Source organism: Gobius niger, assembly GCF_951799975.1.
Source record: "Gobius niger genome assembly, chromosome: 22".
NCBI lineage: Eukaryota > Metazoa > Chordata > Actinopteri > Gobiiformes > Gobiidae > Gobius > Gobius niger.
In genome coordinates, this window is record NC_136873.1 from 12634099 (window position 1) to 12648546 (window position 14448).

General features: G+C 41.8%; 1 protein-coding gene across 1 annotated transcript; it reads right to left on the reverse strand.

Annotated features, from left to right (window-relative positions):
• Positions 1-3104: 3104 nt before the first annotated feature.
• On the reverse strand, positions 3105-11033 carry LOC306981224 (collagen alpha-1(VII) chain-like; the record flags this gene model as incomplete). Its single annotated transcript, XM_079580785.1, has 7 exons — positions 10961-11033; positions 9138-9170; positions 7286-7876; positions 6801-7079; positions 5068-5355; positions 4672-4965; positions 3105-3556 (listed from the first exon to the last, which is right to left on the reverse strand). Exons 1-7 carry the CDS (start codon positions 11001-11003, stop codon positions 3105-3107), a joined length of 1980 nt encoding a protein of 659 aa, XP_079436911.1. The 5' UTR covers positions 11004-11033.
• Between the last annotated feature and the right edge of the window lie 3415 nt (positions 11034-14448).

Consider the following 14448-nt stretch of genomic DNA (forward strand, 5'->3'; position numbering starts at 1 on the left):
AAAAAAGGTGTGAAAATAGCAACAAAACTGAGACGAAAACAATGATATAAATGTGACAAAAAAGTGATGAAAAATTGATAAAAAAGTGGCAAAAATGTCACAAGAAATTGACAAAAAATTGACAAAAAATGGACGAAAAAATGACAAAAATGTGACAAAAAAATTACAAAAATGTGACAAAAAACTGAAAAAATATAATAAAAAAATACAAAAATGTGATAAAAATTACAAAAAATGGACAAAAAATGGACAAAAAAAATTACATAAATGTGACAAAAAATGACCAAAAAAACTACAAAAATGTGACAAAAAAAACTACAAAAATGTGATAAAAATTACAAAAAATAAAAAAAATAAAAAATAAATGTAATTTTTTGTAATGATTTTTGTAATCAGAGGAGACGGGCATTTCTATGTTAATATGTGTGTACTGTGGACTTTGCCAATATACTCCACTGCTGACTTTATACGGGCTGCTACGGGTAAAGCTGGCCAGTATTTATGTAGCTTCAGTCGCTGTATTTATGTTCGCCACCAGATGGTGCAATTACTCCACGTCTTATTCTGCCTTCATTGTGAGTGCTTTTCTGTGTTATTTGGGCAGAATTTACTTAATTATTATCCTTTCAGGGTATTAGCATTTTACAGAAGATCAGATAATCACTTTTAGGTATTTAGTTATTATTTACTTTTTGTGATTGTTCTGGTCCCCTCCTAGAACCGCCACCTTAACGTGGTGGAGGGTTTGAGCACCCGAATGGTCCTGGAGCTCTGTTGTCGGGGATTCGTGCCCCTGTAGGGTCTCCCAGGGCAAACAGGTCCTATAGGTGACGGGTCAGACAGAGAGCGGTTCAGAAGCTCCTTATGAGAGACCAACAGGCCCGGTTTTAGAACCATGAGGCCGTCCTTCTGTGGCCCCACCACCTGCAGGAGGCGCCATAAGGGGCTGGTGCAATGGGATATGGGCTCATGTCTTCAGTGCAAAAGAGAAAATTATTATTGGAAAAGAAGAGGAATACCAATACACACATTATATATCAGAATCAGCGCATTCTAGTGTGGCTATGAAAAGCTATGTGACAAATAGCCCCGATCTCCCCTACCCTACTCAAGCAAGAGTAACGTTACTATTACGTAATATTACTCATAGAAATACAAAGTAGCTAATGACCCAAATAATTAGCCTTCGCAGGTCACCTAGTACAAAAAGCAGTAACTTGGAGAAAGTGTTTGGGCGTAAACATTTTGTTACGTCTCAACATGACCAGTGGGGGCGCCATACTGGATGAAAAGGCTCAAAGGAATAGGCCACCGTTTTTCCATACTGTGATATGTTCTTACCTGAGCTTAGACGAGTTGATCCGTAACTGTCTGGTCGAGGTGCGTGGCCGTGGAAGAGCTCGATCGCTTCTAACTTCACCCCGTTTGGAGCCATTTTACGTGATCAAAAACACTTTGTCTCTCTTTTCGTTGCACCGTTTGGGACCGGGAGGCCTGAGTGAATGTGGTGAGTGAGTGGATGGTGGTCGGACATGCAGATGGTGCAGACTGGTTGCCTCGCTTCCATCAGTCCACCCGTGGGTGTAGGTTTGCGTGGGGACCATGGGGACATGTCTCCACCAATATTTCAGGATGCCCAAGTTGTCTCCACCAACTTCATTCACATTGTGCGATCAGTAACACTTTTTACAGTACCCTTGATACATTGTACCTACTAAGTGTAGTACAATGCAATGTGCTCTGTAAGAATGCGTAGTAACTTGTACCTATGGCTTATGGAATAATATTGTGTTGATACAGTTAGTTTTTTGTTCATCCAGTCCTCTAGAGGGCGTTAGTTTTTGGGTACTTTAGTTTCAGCCCATAGGTGGCATCTCAGATCCCCAGCACACAAAAGTAAACAATGTCCATGCTGTTGAGTCGTGCGCCATCTGAAGCCATCTACCCATTTTTAGCCCTTTGAGTGGCATTATTAGTAAGTGTTGTTGATTAATGTGATGTTTAGAACAGGTATAGTTCATTATTGGTAAAGGTTGTTTAATTTTATTGACCATTTTAAGAGATGTGTCCTATAAGTTCCCAGAGCTACTCAGCTGACTAAAATCTTTGAATACACTTGTTCTGCTTTTTATCTTTGTGTTTAAGTCACTAATACATGTGTGTATTTGTGTCTTTTTCAGTTTCACACTTTTTTTGCAAATTAAATCCTGTCCAAAACGACACGTGCCTGTTCCTTGGAGGAGATAATGCAGGAAAGAGTTTAGCTGGCTGTGAATCCCAATATAGGACAGGAGTCACATTGGGTGCAACAGTACAAATATGTACTTGTATTTTGGAGGTACATAATGTATCAAGACATAACTCTAACCCTAAGCCCTAACCCGAGGGTCTCATGTCCTATTACATAACGCAGTGTTTTTCAACCTTTTTTGAGCCAGGGCACATTTTTTTCATTGAAATAATCACGAGGCACCACCAGCAGAAAGTGTCTTGACCAGGAACACCGTATAGTCTCGCCACGATGCCTCAATACATCACTAAATCTCTTGTCTCAGAAAAATGAACTACCTGATATGGAAGAGTATAATATCTGCCGATCACTTGACACCATGGACACTCGAAAACGGTACATTATTTGTGGATAATAATGCATTTGTTTAAAAAATAAAAAACAACTAGGTGAAATTAGACGACATCTCACGGCGCACTAGTGTGTCACGGCACAGTGGTTGAAAAACACTGACATAACGTACCTACAAAGTACTAATACAAGTTATGAAGCAGCTCATGAGGTGCGGTTTCAGAGTGGACACATTCAGGTTCAGAACAAGCTCATCCACGTCTGAACTAGAGGCTCTTCCGCCTGTAGAAGCGTGTGTTTACAACATTCATTTGCGCAGTAAAGGATTCAATGTGTAAAAAAAAAAAGCTAAAATTTTACCGAGATCCGGGCCTCGGTGACCTCAATGGTAGATACGGCCATGCTCGAGTGTTTCTTGAGAGCTGATGTAACAAAGGAATTTCTCCATTGTGAATATAATAAAGGTTCATCTTTTAACAACCTTTATTGTTCCAAATGTTTCACTGTATATTTTACTGTAATTTTAGTAACAAATTGCTCCAAAACAAAAGAAAAAAAACAAAATATAAAAAGTGTGTGAAATCTTAGCGAACCCACTGTTAACTGTACCTCCAGAAGTGACGTAAAGAGCGGTGCTGTTAATGCATTCACTGTAGGAGAAAGTGTCACAGTAAACACAGGTGTAGTTCCCGATGTGGGCGGGGCTGAAGTCCTGGATCAGGAAGTGGGCGGAGTTACTGACAGATGGCAGGGGGTAGTTTCCAGTTGGAGACAGAAGGTTGAACTGTCCCTGTAAAAAGGGTTCGTCTAAAGAGCAGGAGACATTGAAGTTTGTCCCCAGCTTCAGGAGGACCCTCTGCACCCGGGACGCCCCCTCAGAGGAGACGGACGCCCCCTCGGAGGAGACGGACGCCCCCTCAGAGGAGACGGACGCCCCCTCAGAGGAGACGGACGCTCGGACAACAGGAAAAAACTCTGTGTAGAGAGAAGAACAGGGGGTCACATCCTCCTGTGGTGAAAGGAGAACGAGGCAGATAAAATGTCTGCCTCTGTACAATAATACAATATTTTGTATTATTGTACAGATAATACAAAATATTGTATTATCTGTACAATATTTTCCTTTTACTACAAGTTACAAACATTTAAATAAGACATTTTAGAGGAAATGTCTTCAGTAAACACATTCTCGGTCTATCGGAGACACGACTGGCAGAAAAAATCGGCCCGGGACTTTTGGGTCAAGACTGGCCCTCTAACAAAAAAAACAGTCATATTCAATGCAATAGTCGAGGTGATGAGCAAAACAACGAGACCTTGGCTTGAACTAAAACAGTATAAGCTACGACTCGAGGACAATAGTTGCATTTTGTTTCTGCTGAATTCAAGCTAACCCCTCAGAGACTCAACACTTTCATCTTGTCATTTATAACTTGAAGGAACGTTTGTAAAATTACTTCAATCTTAAAATGTGCGTTCCGTTAATGAAGTTCCCCTCACGACTGCAACACAAATAAACTTCTCCAAACCAACCACATGATCCCACTGTAGATTGAAGATGAAATGGTAAAACTAAGCACAGAGTTACAGAGGTGTGGAGTGAGAATAGAAATACCAAAAAGGCCAAACATTGTAAATCCTTTCCATGCACTTCTTTGCAAACATTTGTCTAAAATGTATATAAAAAAATAGAGGTCTGAGGTTCTGTGGGTCCTGGAGGGAGTTACAATAAACTATTTCCTCTTCTATTCACAATGTGAGGGGCATGAGTGTTATGTCCCATAGACCCATCGCTCATTATATAAGATTATCTGTGAACTATGACTCAAGAAACTATGCCACCAGAGGGGTATAAAAGGCGTCACATCCCTCTGGTGGAGGAGTTGTGTAATTGCATCTATGTAAAGATAGATATTGGCTTTTCCCGCTAATTGTGGGCCGGTGAAAGGTGTAACGGGCCTTATCTCGATCTGACTGGCCCAACCGGCCCAAAAGTACGTCGGCCCATCGGGAAAACTCCCGAATCTCCCGATGGCCGGTCCAGCCGTGACAACAGGTGACATGTTTAACTCACTGTCGGTGTCACTGACCTGAGCAGAGCAGAAACAGACCTCCTTCGGTCTCGTTCATGTGGGAGTCCAGGTCCAGGCAGTTTGTGAGGCCAGACCTCTGCTTCACACACTCAGGCTGCAGCCACCAGAACTGCTCAGAGTAAAGCCTCTGATACTCCACTTTAAGAGCAGATCCACAGCCCATCTGCTCACACAGCACTGAGCCAAAATCCAAGTCCGGGTCCTCACTGGTCGTCACTTTTCTCCACTCGTCATTGTGTCTCAGCTCCATGGAACCACTACATCTGTGTCCATCTAACCTCAGCACTATATCTGGATCAAACATGGACAGTTTACAAACAGAAAGTGTGAAACCATAAAGGTTGATGAGTTTCTCTGCAGTGGAGGCGGGGCCTCAGACAAACAGAGAGTTACCTGAGCAGGTGAGGTTAGCAGCCGCTGAGCAGCGAGTCTCTGAGCTCTCACACTCCTTCAGTGAAGTCTCTGGTCCATCACAGTGGAAGGACCTGCCCACAGCTGGACCCTCAGTGAACAGCGCCCCCTGGTGGAGCTCAGACACAGCGCCACAGTCCAGCTCCGCACAGACCACTGCAGCTTCAGTCAGACCAAAGTCCCTCCCACACACACTGCTCCAAGACCCGTCCATCAGCAGCTCCACAGAACCAGAGCAGCGTCCGGGACCCGCACTGAGGCGCACCCCGTCTGAAAACACTAAACACTTCAGTCACAGAAACACTAAACACTTCAGTCACAGAAAAACTAAACACTTCAGTCACAGAAAACACTAAACACTTCAGTCACAGAAACACTAACACTTCAGTCACAGAAACACTAAACACGTCAGTCACAGAAACACTAAACACTTCAGTCACAGAAAACACTAAACACTTCAGTCACAGAAACACTAAACACTTCAGTCACAGAAACACTAAACACCTCAGTCACAGAAACACTTCAGTCACAGAAACACTTCAGTCACAGAAACATTTAACACTTCAGTCACAAAAACACTAAACACTTCAGTCACAGAAACACTAAACACTTCAGTCACAGAAAACACTAAACACTTCAGTCAACAACACATTTTGCACATCTATTTTGAGAGGAAGTATTCATTACAGCGTCTCTCTTTAGTCCTGCACTTTTACTCACGTCCGCTAGATTGCAGTGAGAGCTAGAGAAACACAGGAAAAGTTTTTGGAATTGGTGGAATTGGAAAAGCAAGAAAAGGAGTTGTGATGCTCTGGGACACTTTTAAAACTCTACAATTGAACTCACTTGCGGCTTTTACAGCAAATATAGAGAACTGACTTCACCGTTGTGTTTTGGTGCGCTATTTTTACAATGAAGCAAAGTGGATTTATTGTGGGCTGATTAATTGACATTTTATTTGAATTACACACACTAAGTGACACACAATTGTGAAGTGAAATGAAATTATACATGATTTTGAATCTTTTTGGTTTTTGGAACCTTTATGAAAGAGTGGTTAGAGGAAGCCATTTTTAAAAACAAACCACAAGAAGTCCCATTTGCTATAAGCCACATGGGGATACAGCAAACATGTGGAAGAACAGACTCTTCCCACTCTTCCATAAAGGCCAGATTTGTGCAGTGTACGAGTGGACAGTTTCCCCCACCTGAGCGGTTACTCTCTGCAGTTCATCCAGGGTCATCATCGGCTTCTTGGATACAGTTCTGGTCAATGCTCGCCTTGTGAATGGGCAAGGCTGCCCCCAAGAGTTATGATAGCTTTGCTTCACTCACTTTGATGCATTACATATGTCACGACCAAACAAGTGAAAATCAGATCCAATCGTTTCAAACTTTAAAAGGAGTTCACCCCTCCCACCTGATAACGGAGCTCAATTATGAAGATCCAGACCCTCTGTACGAAATTAGTGCGAGGCTAAGACCAGGCTAATGCATTGAATTTCACTTCACTTGTGTGTCACTTAATGTGTGTCCTTCACATCAAATTCCAATTAAATATATTTCTGTTTATGGTCTAGAGCATGGCAAAAAGGAGGGCGGATACTTTTTCAACCCTACTAGATAGATAGATAGATAGATAGATAGATAGATAGATAGATAGATAGATAGATAGATAGATAGATAGATAGATAGATAGATAGATGTAACTGTACCTTGTGGTGGTGTGGTCAGAACTCCACTCTCTCTGTAACTCAGTCCAGTGCTGTACACTGCTTGGACAGAGACTTCGTAGGTGTTGTTTGGAAGGAGGTGAGGGATCTCTGCGCTGCGTTCGTGTCCCAGGGCAATGATCGTCTGTACTGTAAAGCCATAATGATACAGAAACACATCCAGAACAAAGTGCTGAACCCGGCGGCTGTTACACTCCCACGAGGCTCGTGCTCTCCTGGGCTGGACGTCTGTGAACCTCAGCGACTCCGGCGACACTCGACCTGGACACAGATTTAGATCAGCAAAAACAACTCTCACAGTATAAAGCAACATTACTTCTATTTAGTGAAGGCAGAAGTACAAAGCCAAAGAACAGATACAGGGACAAAAAATGTCCTTTTCTGACCAACTTTACTGTAGCTTTAGGCCCGATCAGAAAACATCAAATGAGAAAGGAACTTCCTATCGAATGTGCGTTATAACTTACTGAGCTTCACTTTGAGCCAGCGACACATGGCCTGAGTCAGTTCTTCACAAATGTTGGAAATGCTGTTATAATCTTCTACAGTGAAGACCTCTGCGTCATTGTCATCGGTCTCAATGACCTGTAACTCATCAGTGACTTTAACACCGACCACAAACACTTTCACATCAGTATTCCACAGACCAAACAACAAATCTGTGTCAACTCCTGATGAGCTCCTGTCAGTGACGAGGATTAAGATGTTTGGGGTTTTCTCTCTGTGTCCTTGATCCGTTCTCTTAATATTTCTCCTGATGAAGTCCACAGCGTGGTCAGAGGATCCTCCAGTGAGCGGGGGACTCTGAGACACCCGTGACACGGCGTCCACCATCGAGGACAGATTATGAAACGTGTTCAGGTCAAACTCGACCTCAGGATCCCGGCCGTACTTCACCAAACTGACCCGCACCAAATCAGGACCGACCGGACCGACCATGGGGAGCAGGGTCTTCAGGAAGTCTCTGACTCTGGAGAAGTCGTCTGGACCGATGTGGTTGAATCCGTCGAGAAGCAGCGTCACGTCGGCTCTGAGCTCCTCCTCACTGAGAGAGCACTCTGCAGAGACACAAGAGCCGTGACCACCAAGAGGAGCTTTGTTCCATATAAGACTATTGAAGCCACGATGCCAGGTACGTTGCTCATCATGAAGGAAACTGTTGTTATCAGATAAAAGCAATTGGATGTGGACCTCATGTAGACACGGCAGGTGAAAGTATAGATGTTTCATGCAATGGTCGAAGTAGAGCTTTACAGCTAGTTTCTTCTTTAACATCTTAGTTTTCGTACGATGCTTATTTTATGATGCTTATTCCGCGAGCGAGGCAGAAAAAAGCCATCTTTCCCGCGTGCATTCATTTTTAAGATAAGATAAGATAAGATAAACCTTTATTTAAAGGTCCTATTTCATGCAAAATCAACTTTTTGGAGCTTTTGACCAGTTTGTTTTGGTCTTTCCGTATCAAAAACACCCCCAGAGTGTTTTTTTGGCTTCATTCATGCAGTTCTCAGCAATCCTCTTGAATCCTGCTCTCTGAGCAGCTGCTCCGCCCTCTGCTGGAAAACCATTGAGTTGCGACACTCATATTTATATCAGTGATGTTCAGCAAAGGTTTCAAACTGATGTCTCTATTTTAAAGGGATATTTCAGGATTTTTGATATAGGGCCTCATTTCCTAGTTATCCAGAGTGTTGCTGATACCTGGAGATATTTTTTTTGTAATTCATGCAGTTCTTATGTTTGAAGGGTTTCGTGGCGCTAGGCTAGTGCAAGGCTAGTGCATTTCTATGGTATCAGCTAGCCTGCATTAAAAACAGTGTGACCCGCTCCACAGAGCACCTGAGGCAAATCACTTATAACACCAGACTAACCAAAATGTCTGTGTCCATAGAGTATTTTTTGGAATATAACTGACCTTGCATCACATGAATGATCGCATTTTGAGGGACTATTTTCTAGCAGATCACTCCGCCGCTGCGTAGCTTATACAACCACGAAGCTGATGCTGCTCAAATATAAGTTATTTTAAATGTAAAATAGTTAAAATGATTCTATTATTCTATCTATTTTTACACAAATGGCTCAAATAAACAAACTTAAATTACTGACTGCTCTGAGAAAACTGACCAACATGAGCAGGCGAGACGTGAACGTTTACTTCAGGAGCGACAGCTGCATCAGAGGAGCCGTATTGTCAGAGTGTTTGCACATTAGCCGTGTGGCCTTCAGGTTCATTCATAAACAACAACAAAATGATGCGAAACTGCCTTCATGTAACATTGTTCTAGTGTAATATTAAACAGGGCCCTGCAGATTTACCTGTGTGAGCGCCGCTGTTCTGAGCCCAGGCCCCTGAAAAACACAAACACAGTGAAGCTTCATCTGTGGCTCTGACTTCCTGTGAGGGATCAGGAAATAAGACAAAACAGCTGCTGGAATAGTACTTTCCAATGACGTAATCCACCCGTGGGATCCATTGTCAATGACCTCTTCTTTGTCAGTGTTTCCCAATGCTGTTTTGTATTGTATTTTTGTGTCGAGCAGACGCCTATATCACCGGACAGGTCGGGCTACGTGCACGTCTTTCTCCAGAGCGCTCCGGTACAATTCCAAAAGGCCCTGGCTCGAGTCCAGAGACCACGACCACGGCGCCTCCTGACTGGGCAGCAAACTCGGGCATTTTGAAAACAGTGACAGTGAAGACGCCACAGGCTCACGCTGAGACTCACTGAGCAAAGAGAAGTTTGATAACAGTGTCACACACACATGACAGTCTGATATTAGCCTGGTTAACCCCTTAACTCCCACCTGAACCGAGCACATTCTCTCCAGTTTGGCTTTACCCCAATCAAAAAGCTTCTGGGAAAAAGGTGAGAAAATAGCGACAAAACTGAGACGAAAACAATGATGGAAATGTGACAAAAAAGTGAGAAAACATTGACAAAAAAGTGATGAAAAATGTATGAAAAAGTGGCAAAAATGTCACAAGAAATTGACAAAAAATTTATGAAAAAATGACAAAAATGTGAGAAAATGTGACAAAACAATTGCAAAAATATGACAAAAATTTGATAAAAATTGGACAAAAAATTACGAAAAATTGACCAAAATGTAACCAAAAAATGACAAAACTTTGATGAAAAATTGACGAAAAAATTAAAAATAAAAAAGTGATGAAAAATGACCCAAAAAAATATTTGCATTTTATTGTTTTTACACAAAAAACACCTCAGCAGAAAGTGTCTCCCTTTCCCGCCCTCTCACCTTTTAAAACTTCATTGTTGTCATAATAAAAAAATACATAATTAATAAATTATGTCATAATTATTGTACTCGGTAAAAGGTTTCTTTTTAAGGCCAAAAATAGATATTCACTTACTTTCTTTACAACATTTATTCAGCATTTCTTAACTTTAGAAAAGTACATGGCTGAAACAGATGATGCCAAAAAGCATGAAAGTCGATGGGATGGTCTCAGATGCTTATTTTTTTTAAATGTCATTTTGATTAGATTATATGAAATCTGTTGTTCCCTAATTCGAGTGTAAATGAAGGTGTGAGTTGCTGAGCCCGACCTGGACATGATCTGGACCGGACCTGGTTTCAAGAACCCTCTAGACCTGGTTATGCATGAATGAGTAGAGTGAACTGGTGGACGTTGGTGCTGTCGATGGACCAGCAACACACACAGTCCTGCTTTAGGGCCACGGACTTTGTTCCTTATGGACGGCAGTGTGAGTGTTGATACTGTAGGTAGCAGCCCTTTAGAGTGAATGAGAGGGAATGAGAGTGAATGAGAGTGCATGAGAGTGAATGAGAGTGAATGAGTGTGAATGAGAGTGAATGAGAGTGAATGAGGGTGAATGAGAGTGAATGAGAGTGAATGAGAGTGAATGAGAGTGAATGAGAGTGAATGAGAGTGAATGAGAGTGAATGAGAGTGAATGAGAGTGAATGAGAGTGAATGAGAGTGCATGGGGGTGGAGGGAGGGAGGGTTTTTGGGTCGGTGCAGACTTTTGTCCCACTACTTCACTCTTGTAATAAAACAATTTTCATCATAAACACTTGAAATGTTGCACAAAAACACGTCATGCATTTACTGTCATTTGGCTCGATAAAAAAAACATAATAAAAACTTTTACCTGAAGAGAAGACGACGACCAACAGCAGAACAACAGGATCCATGTGGGCGATGTCAGAAACAAACCCAGGACTGGATCAGGACTAAACCAGGACTAAACCAGGACTAAACCAGGTCTAAACCAGGTCTAAACCAGGTCTCAACTCTGTCTGTATTGAGTTTTGTGCATCTGCCGTTGCTTCATCTCAACATCCCGCTTTTCGGCTGAGGGAGAAACGCAGGGAAAACAGAAGCAACGCACGCCAGATGTTTCCTCAGAGGTGCAGATGTGGAGGAAGATCTTCATAAATCAACAAAACCGCCTCACACACTCAAAATGTCCAATACACACGCACACACAGTCCTGCTTTAGGGGCTACGGACTTTGATGTATATACCGTGGGAGCCAGAGTGTTGACACTGTCGGGGTCTTTCCGAAACCGCTCCCTCCTCCCTCACCCTCGCCCCTGACAGTGGGAGAAAAGCTCCTCCTCAGCGAGTCTGCATCGACGCCACACTTACCAGATGTGCGTTACGCTGAGAGCCGTCCCACGAGCAACACACCAAACAACTGCAGTTCCGCTTGTCTTTAGGAGCACCAAAGAGTTTATTTCAACAACTCAATGACAAAGAAAGCGACAGTGAGACTTAATGTGATTTTATTGGGAGAGGAAAAGTTCTCAGTTGTGAGTTTGAAGAAGCTAAATTATATCATGTAAATACGACATATTTGAATCTGAATGACTTTGTAAACTCATAAGAGAACCTAGGGCTGTGCAATTAATCGAAATTCGATTACGATTTCGATTACAACAGTAAACGATTACAAAATTAGCATAATCGCAAAAAATCGATTATAATATATATTTTTTTTTTCTAATTTGTAATTTTGGGATTTTTGTCACTTTTCTGATGAATCTTTGTCACTTTTTTGCTGGATTTTTGTCACTTTTTTGATGGATTTTTGTCACTTTTTTGATGGATTTTTGTCACTTTTTTGCTGGATTTTTGTCACTTTTTTGCTGGATTTTTGTCACTTTTTTGCTGGATTTTTGTCACTTTTTTGCTGGATTTTTGTCACTTTTTTGCTGGATTTTTTATCACTTTTTTGATGGATTTTTGTCACTTTTTTGCTGGATTTTTGTAATTTTTTTGATGGATTTTTGTCATTTTTTTGATGGATTTTTGTCTCTTTTTTGATGGATTTTTTTCACTTTTTTGATGGATTTTTGTCACTTTTTTGATGGATTTTTGTCATTTTTCTGATGGATTTTTGTCACTTTTTTGCTTGATTTTTGTCACTTTTTTGCTGATTTTTTGTCATTTTTTGCTGGATTTTTGTCACTTTTTTGATGGATTTTTTTAAAGGCAACAAATAATCGTTTGAATAATCGTGATTTCAATTATGACAAAAATAATCGTGATTATTATTTTTTCAATAATCGAGCAGCCCTAAGAGAACCTTTTATATATTTAAAAGTATGATCAGTCGAATTTGTGATTTTTGCCACATTATGGGCTGTGCAGTTCGTGAGGGAGAGGAAAGTCACAGCTGGAATTTCTCTGTTGAGTGAACCTCTGGAGGTGCCCTCACTGAGGCCTGAGTGGAAGGGTGTAGGGGACGGGAGGAGGGAATGGTTTCGGAAAGGCCCCAGGTCAGTGTTTTTCAACCACTGTGCCGTGAGATATTGTCTGGTGTGCCTTGGAAAATTTTCCAATTTCACCTAGTTGTTTTTTTTAAAGCAGTACTAAGTAACTCTTCCCCCTAGAGGCCATAAGCGCAACTGCAGGTGTCGTAGCAAGTTACGATTTTTTAATTTATTAATAGTCTTGGAGAGTAAATACTACGCTGACAGAAAAGGCGAGGGAGAGAGGGTTACTGTGCATCCAATTATACAATGGAAATATTTTTTTTCACTCAAACTTGGCTGTAAATACTGTTTAAAGTGACGCTAGCCCGCAGTTAGCTTTGCCCGTTAGCCTGTTAGCTTCTTCTTCGTGATTCCATTAGTGTGTATTGGTGACTCCGGACCAGTGGCAGTCAAGTTGCAAACATGGTTTTCTGTCCAGAGACACCAGGGGGAGATGAAAGACCCTCCAGTCATCCCATAAACACTTGTATCACCCCCACAGGGACTACGGAGAGGATTTATTAAGGTAAATAATACATTTCTGGTCTGGCTGATGTGGCCTGATGTGTGTGACATATTACCCGAAGGATTTGTTTCTAAGTTAAAATGTGTTTATGTAGCGGCGATTTTAGTAAAAACTCACGTTAAAGCAGTACTAAGTAACGTGTTTACCTTAATAAATCCTCCCCGTAGTCCCTGTGGGGGTAATACAAGTGTTTATGGGATGATTGGAGGGTCTTTCATCGCCCCCTGGTGTCTCTGGCCAGAAAACCATGTTTGCAACTTGACTGCCACCGGTCCGGAGTCACCAATACACACTAATGAAATCACGAAGAAGAAGCTAACATGCTAACGGGCAAAGCTAACTGCGGGCTAACGTCACTTTAAACAGTATTTACAGCCAAGTTTGAGTGAAAAAAAATATTTCTATTGTATAATTGGATGCACAGTAACCCTCTCTCCCTTCGCCTTTCCTGTCAGCGTAGTATTTACTCTCCAAGACAATTAATACGTTAAAAAATCGTAACTTGCTACGACACCTGCAGTTGCGCTTATGGCCTCTAGGGGGAAGAGTTACTTAGTACTGCTTTAAGGGAGCTTAGACACAAAAATGTGCTTGTAACTTTACAGAGCTATAACTCAATGAAGGAACAATATTTTTTTAAAAACCTTTTGTTATTTTAGATCACCAAAAAATACGCCCCCTGGGGAAGTTTTCACGCAATTGGCTTTAAAAATGTAGGAGTTACGCAAAAAATAAAATGTGCCTGGGTGTAAATACATAAATAATAGACACTCTGGGAGCCGGTGGAGGATACGTGTAGTCCATGTTTATTTGTTTATTAGTTGAAAGTCTGGTTAGTTCCATACAGTACAGCGCACAATGCAAAAAGCAAGGTTCAAAATCAGCTTCCATTTTTGCAAACAAGAGCCGTTATCAGGAACCCACGCGAGCTCCTCTCTGCTCCCGGGAGCTTTTTTTTTTTTCTGTGCGCAGTGGCCCTCGGCTCACGCGGTCCCCTGGAGAAAAAAAAAACCCGTGAACGCGAATCTTCAAAAAACACAGCAGCCGAGCGTGTTTTAGATCAGGATTTTTTTTGTATAATCTGCGACTCACGGAGGACTTTTCGAAGGGGGACCGATGACAGCGAAGGCCAGAGCGTTTTTTTTTTTTCTTCCAATGACAGCAGTTTTAACATTTCCCCCCCTTTTGTTCTGTATAAAAGACAGGCAGACAGCGTCGCAGCAGAGAGAGAGGTCCCAGAGACAAGGCAACAAGTCGAGTTTATGTACACGTTATTACATCACAGAGTGCAAGAAATGCTCCATACCGCGTTATTATTATCGGTTAGTATTGTTATTAGCGGACACATCGAGG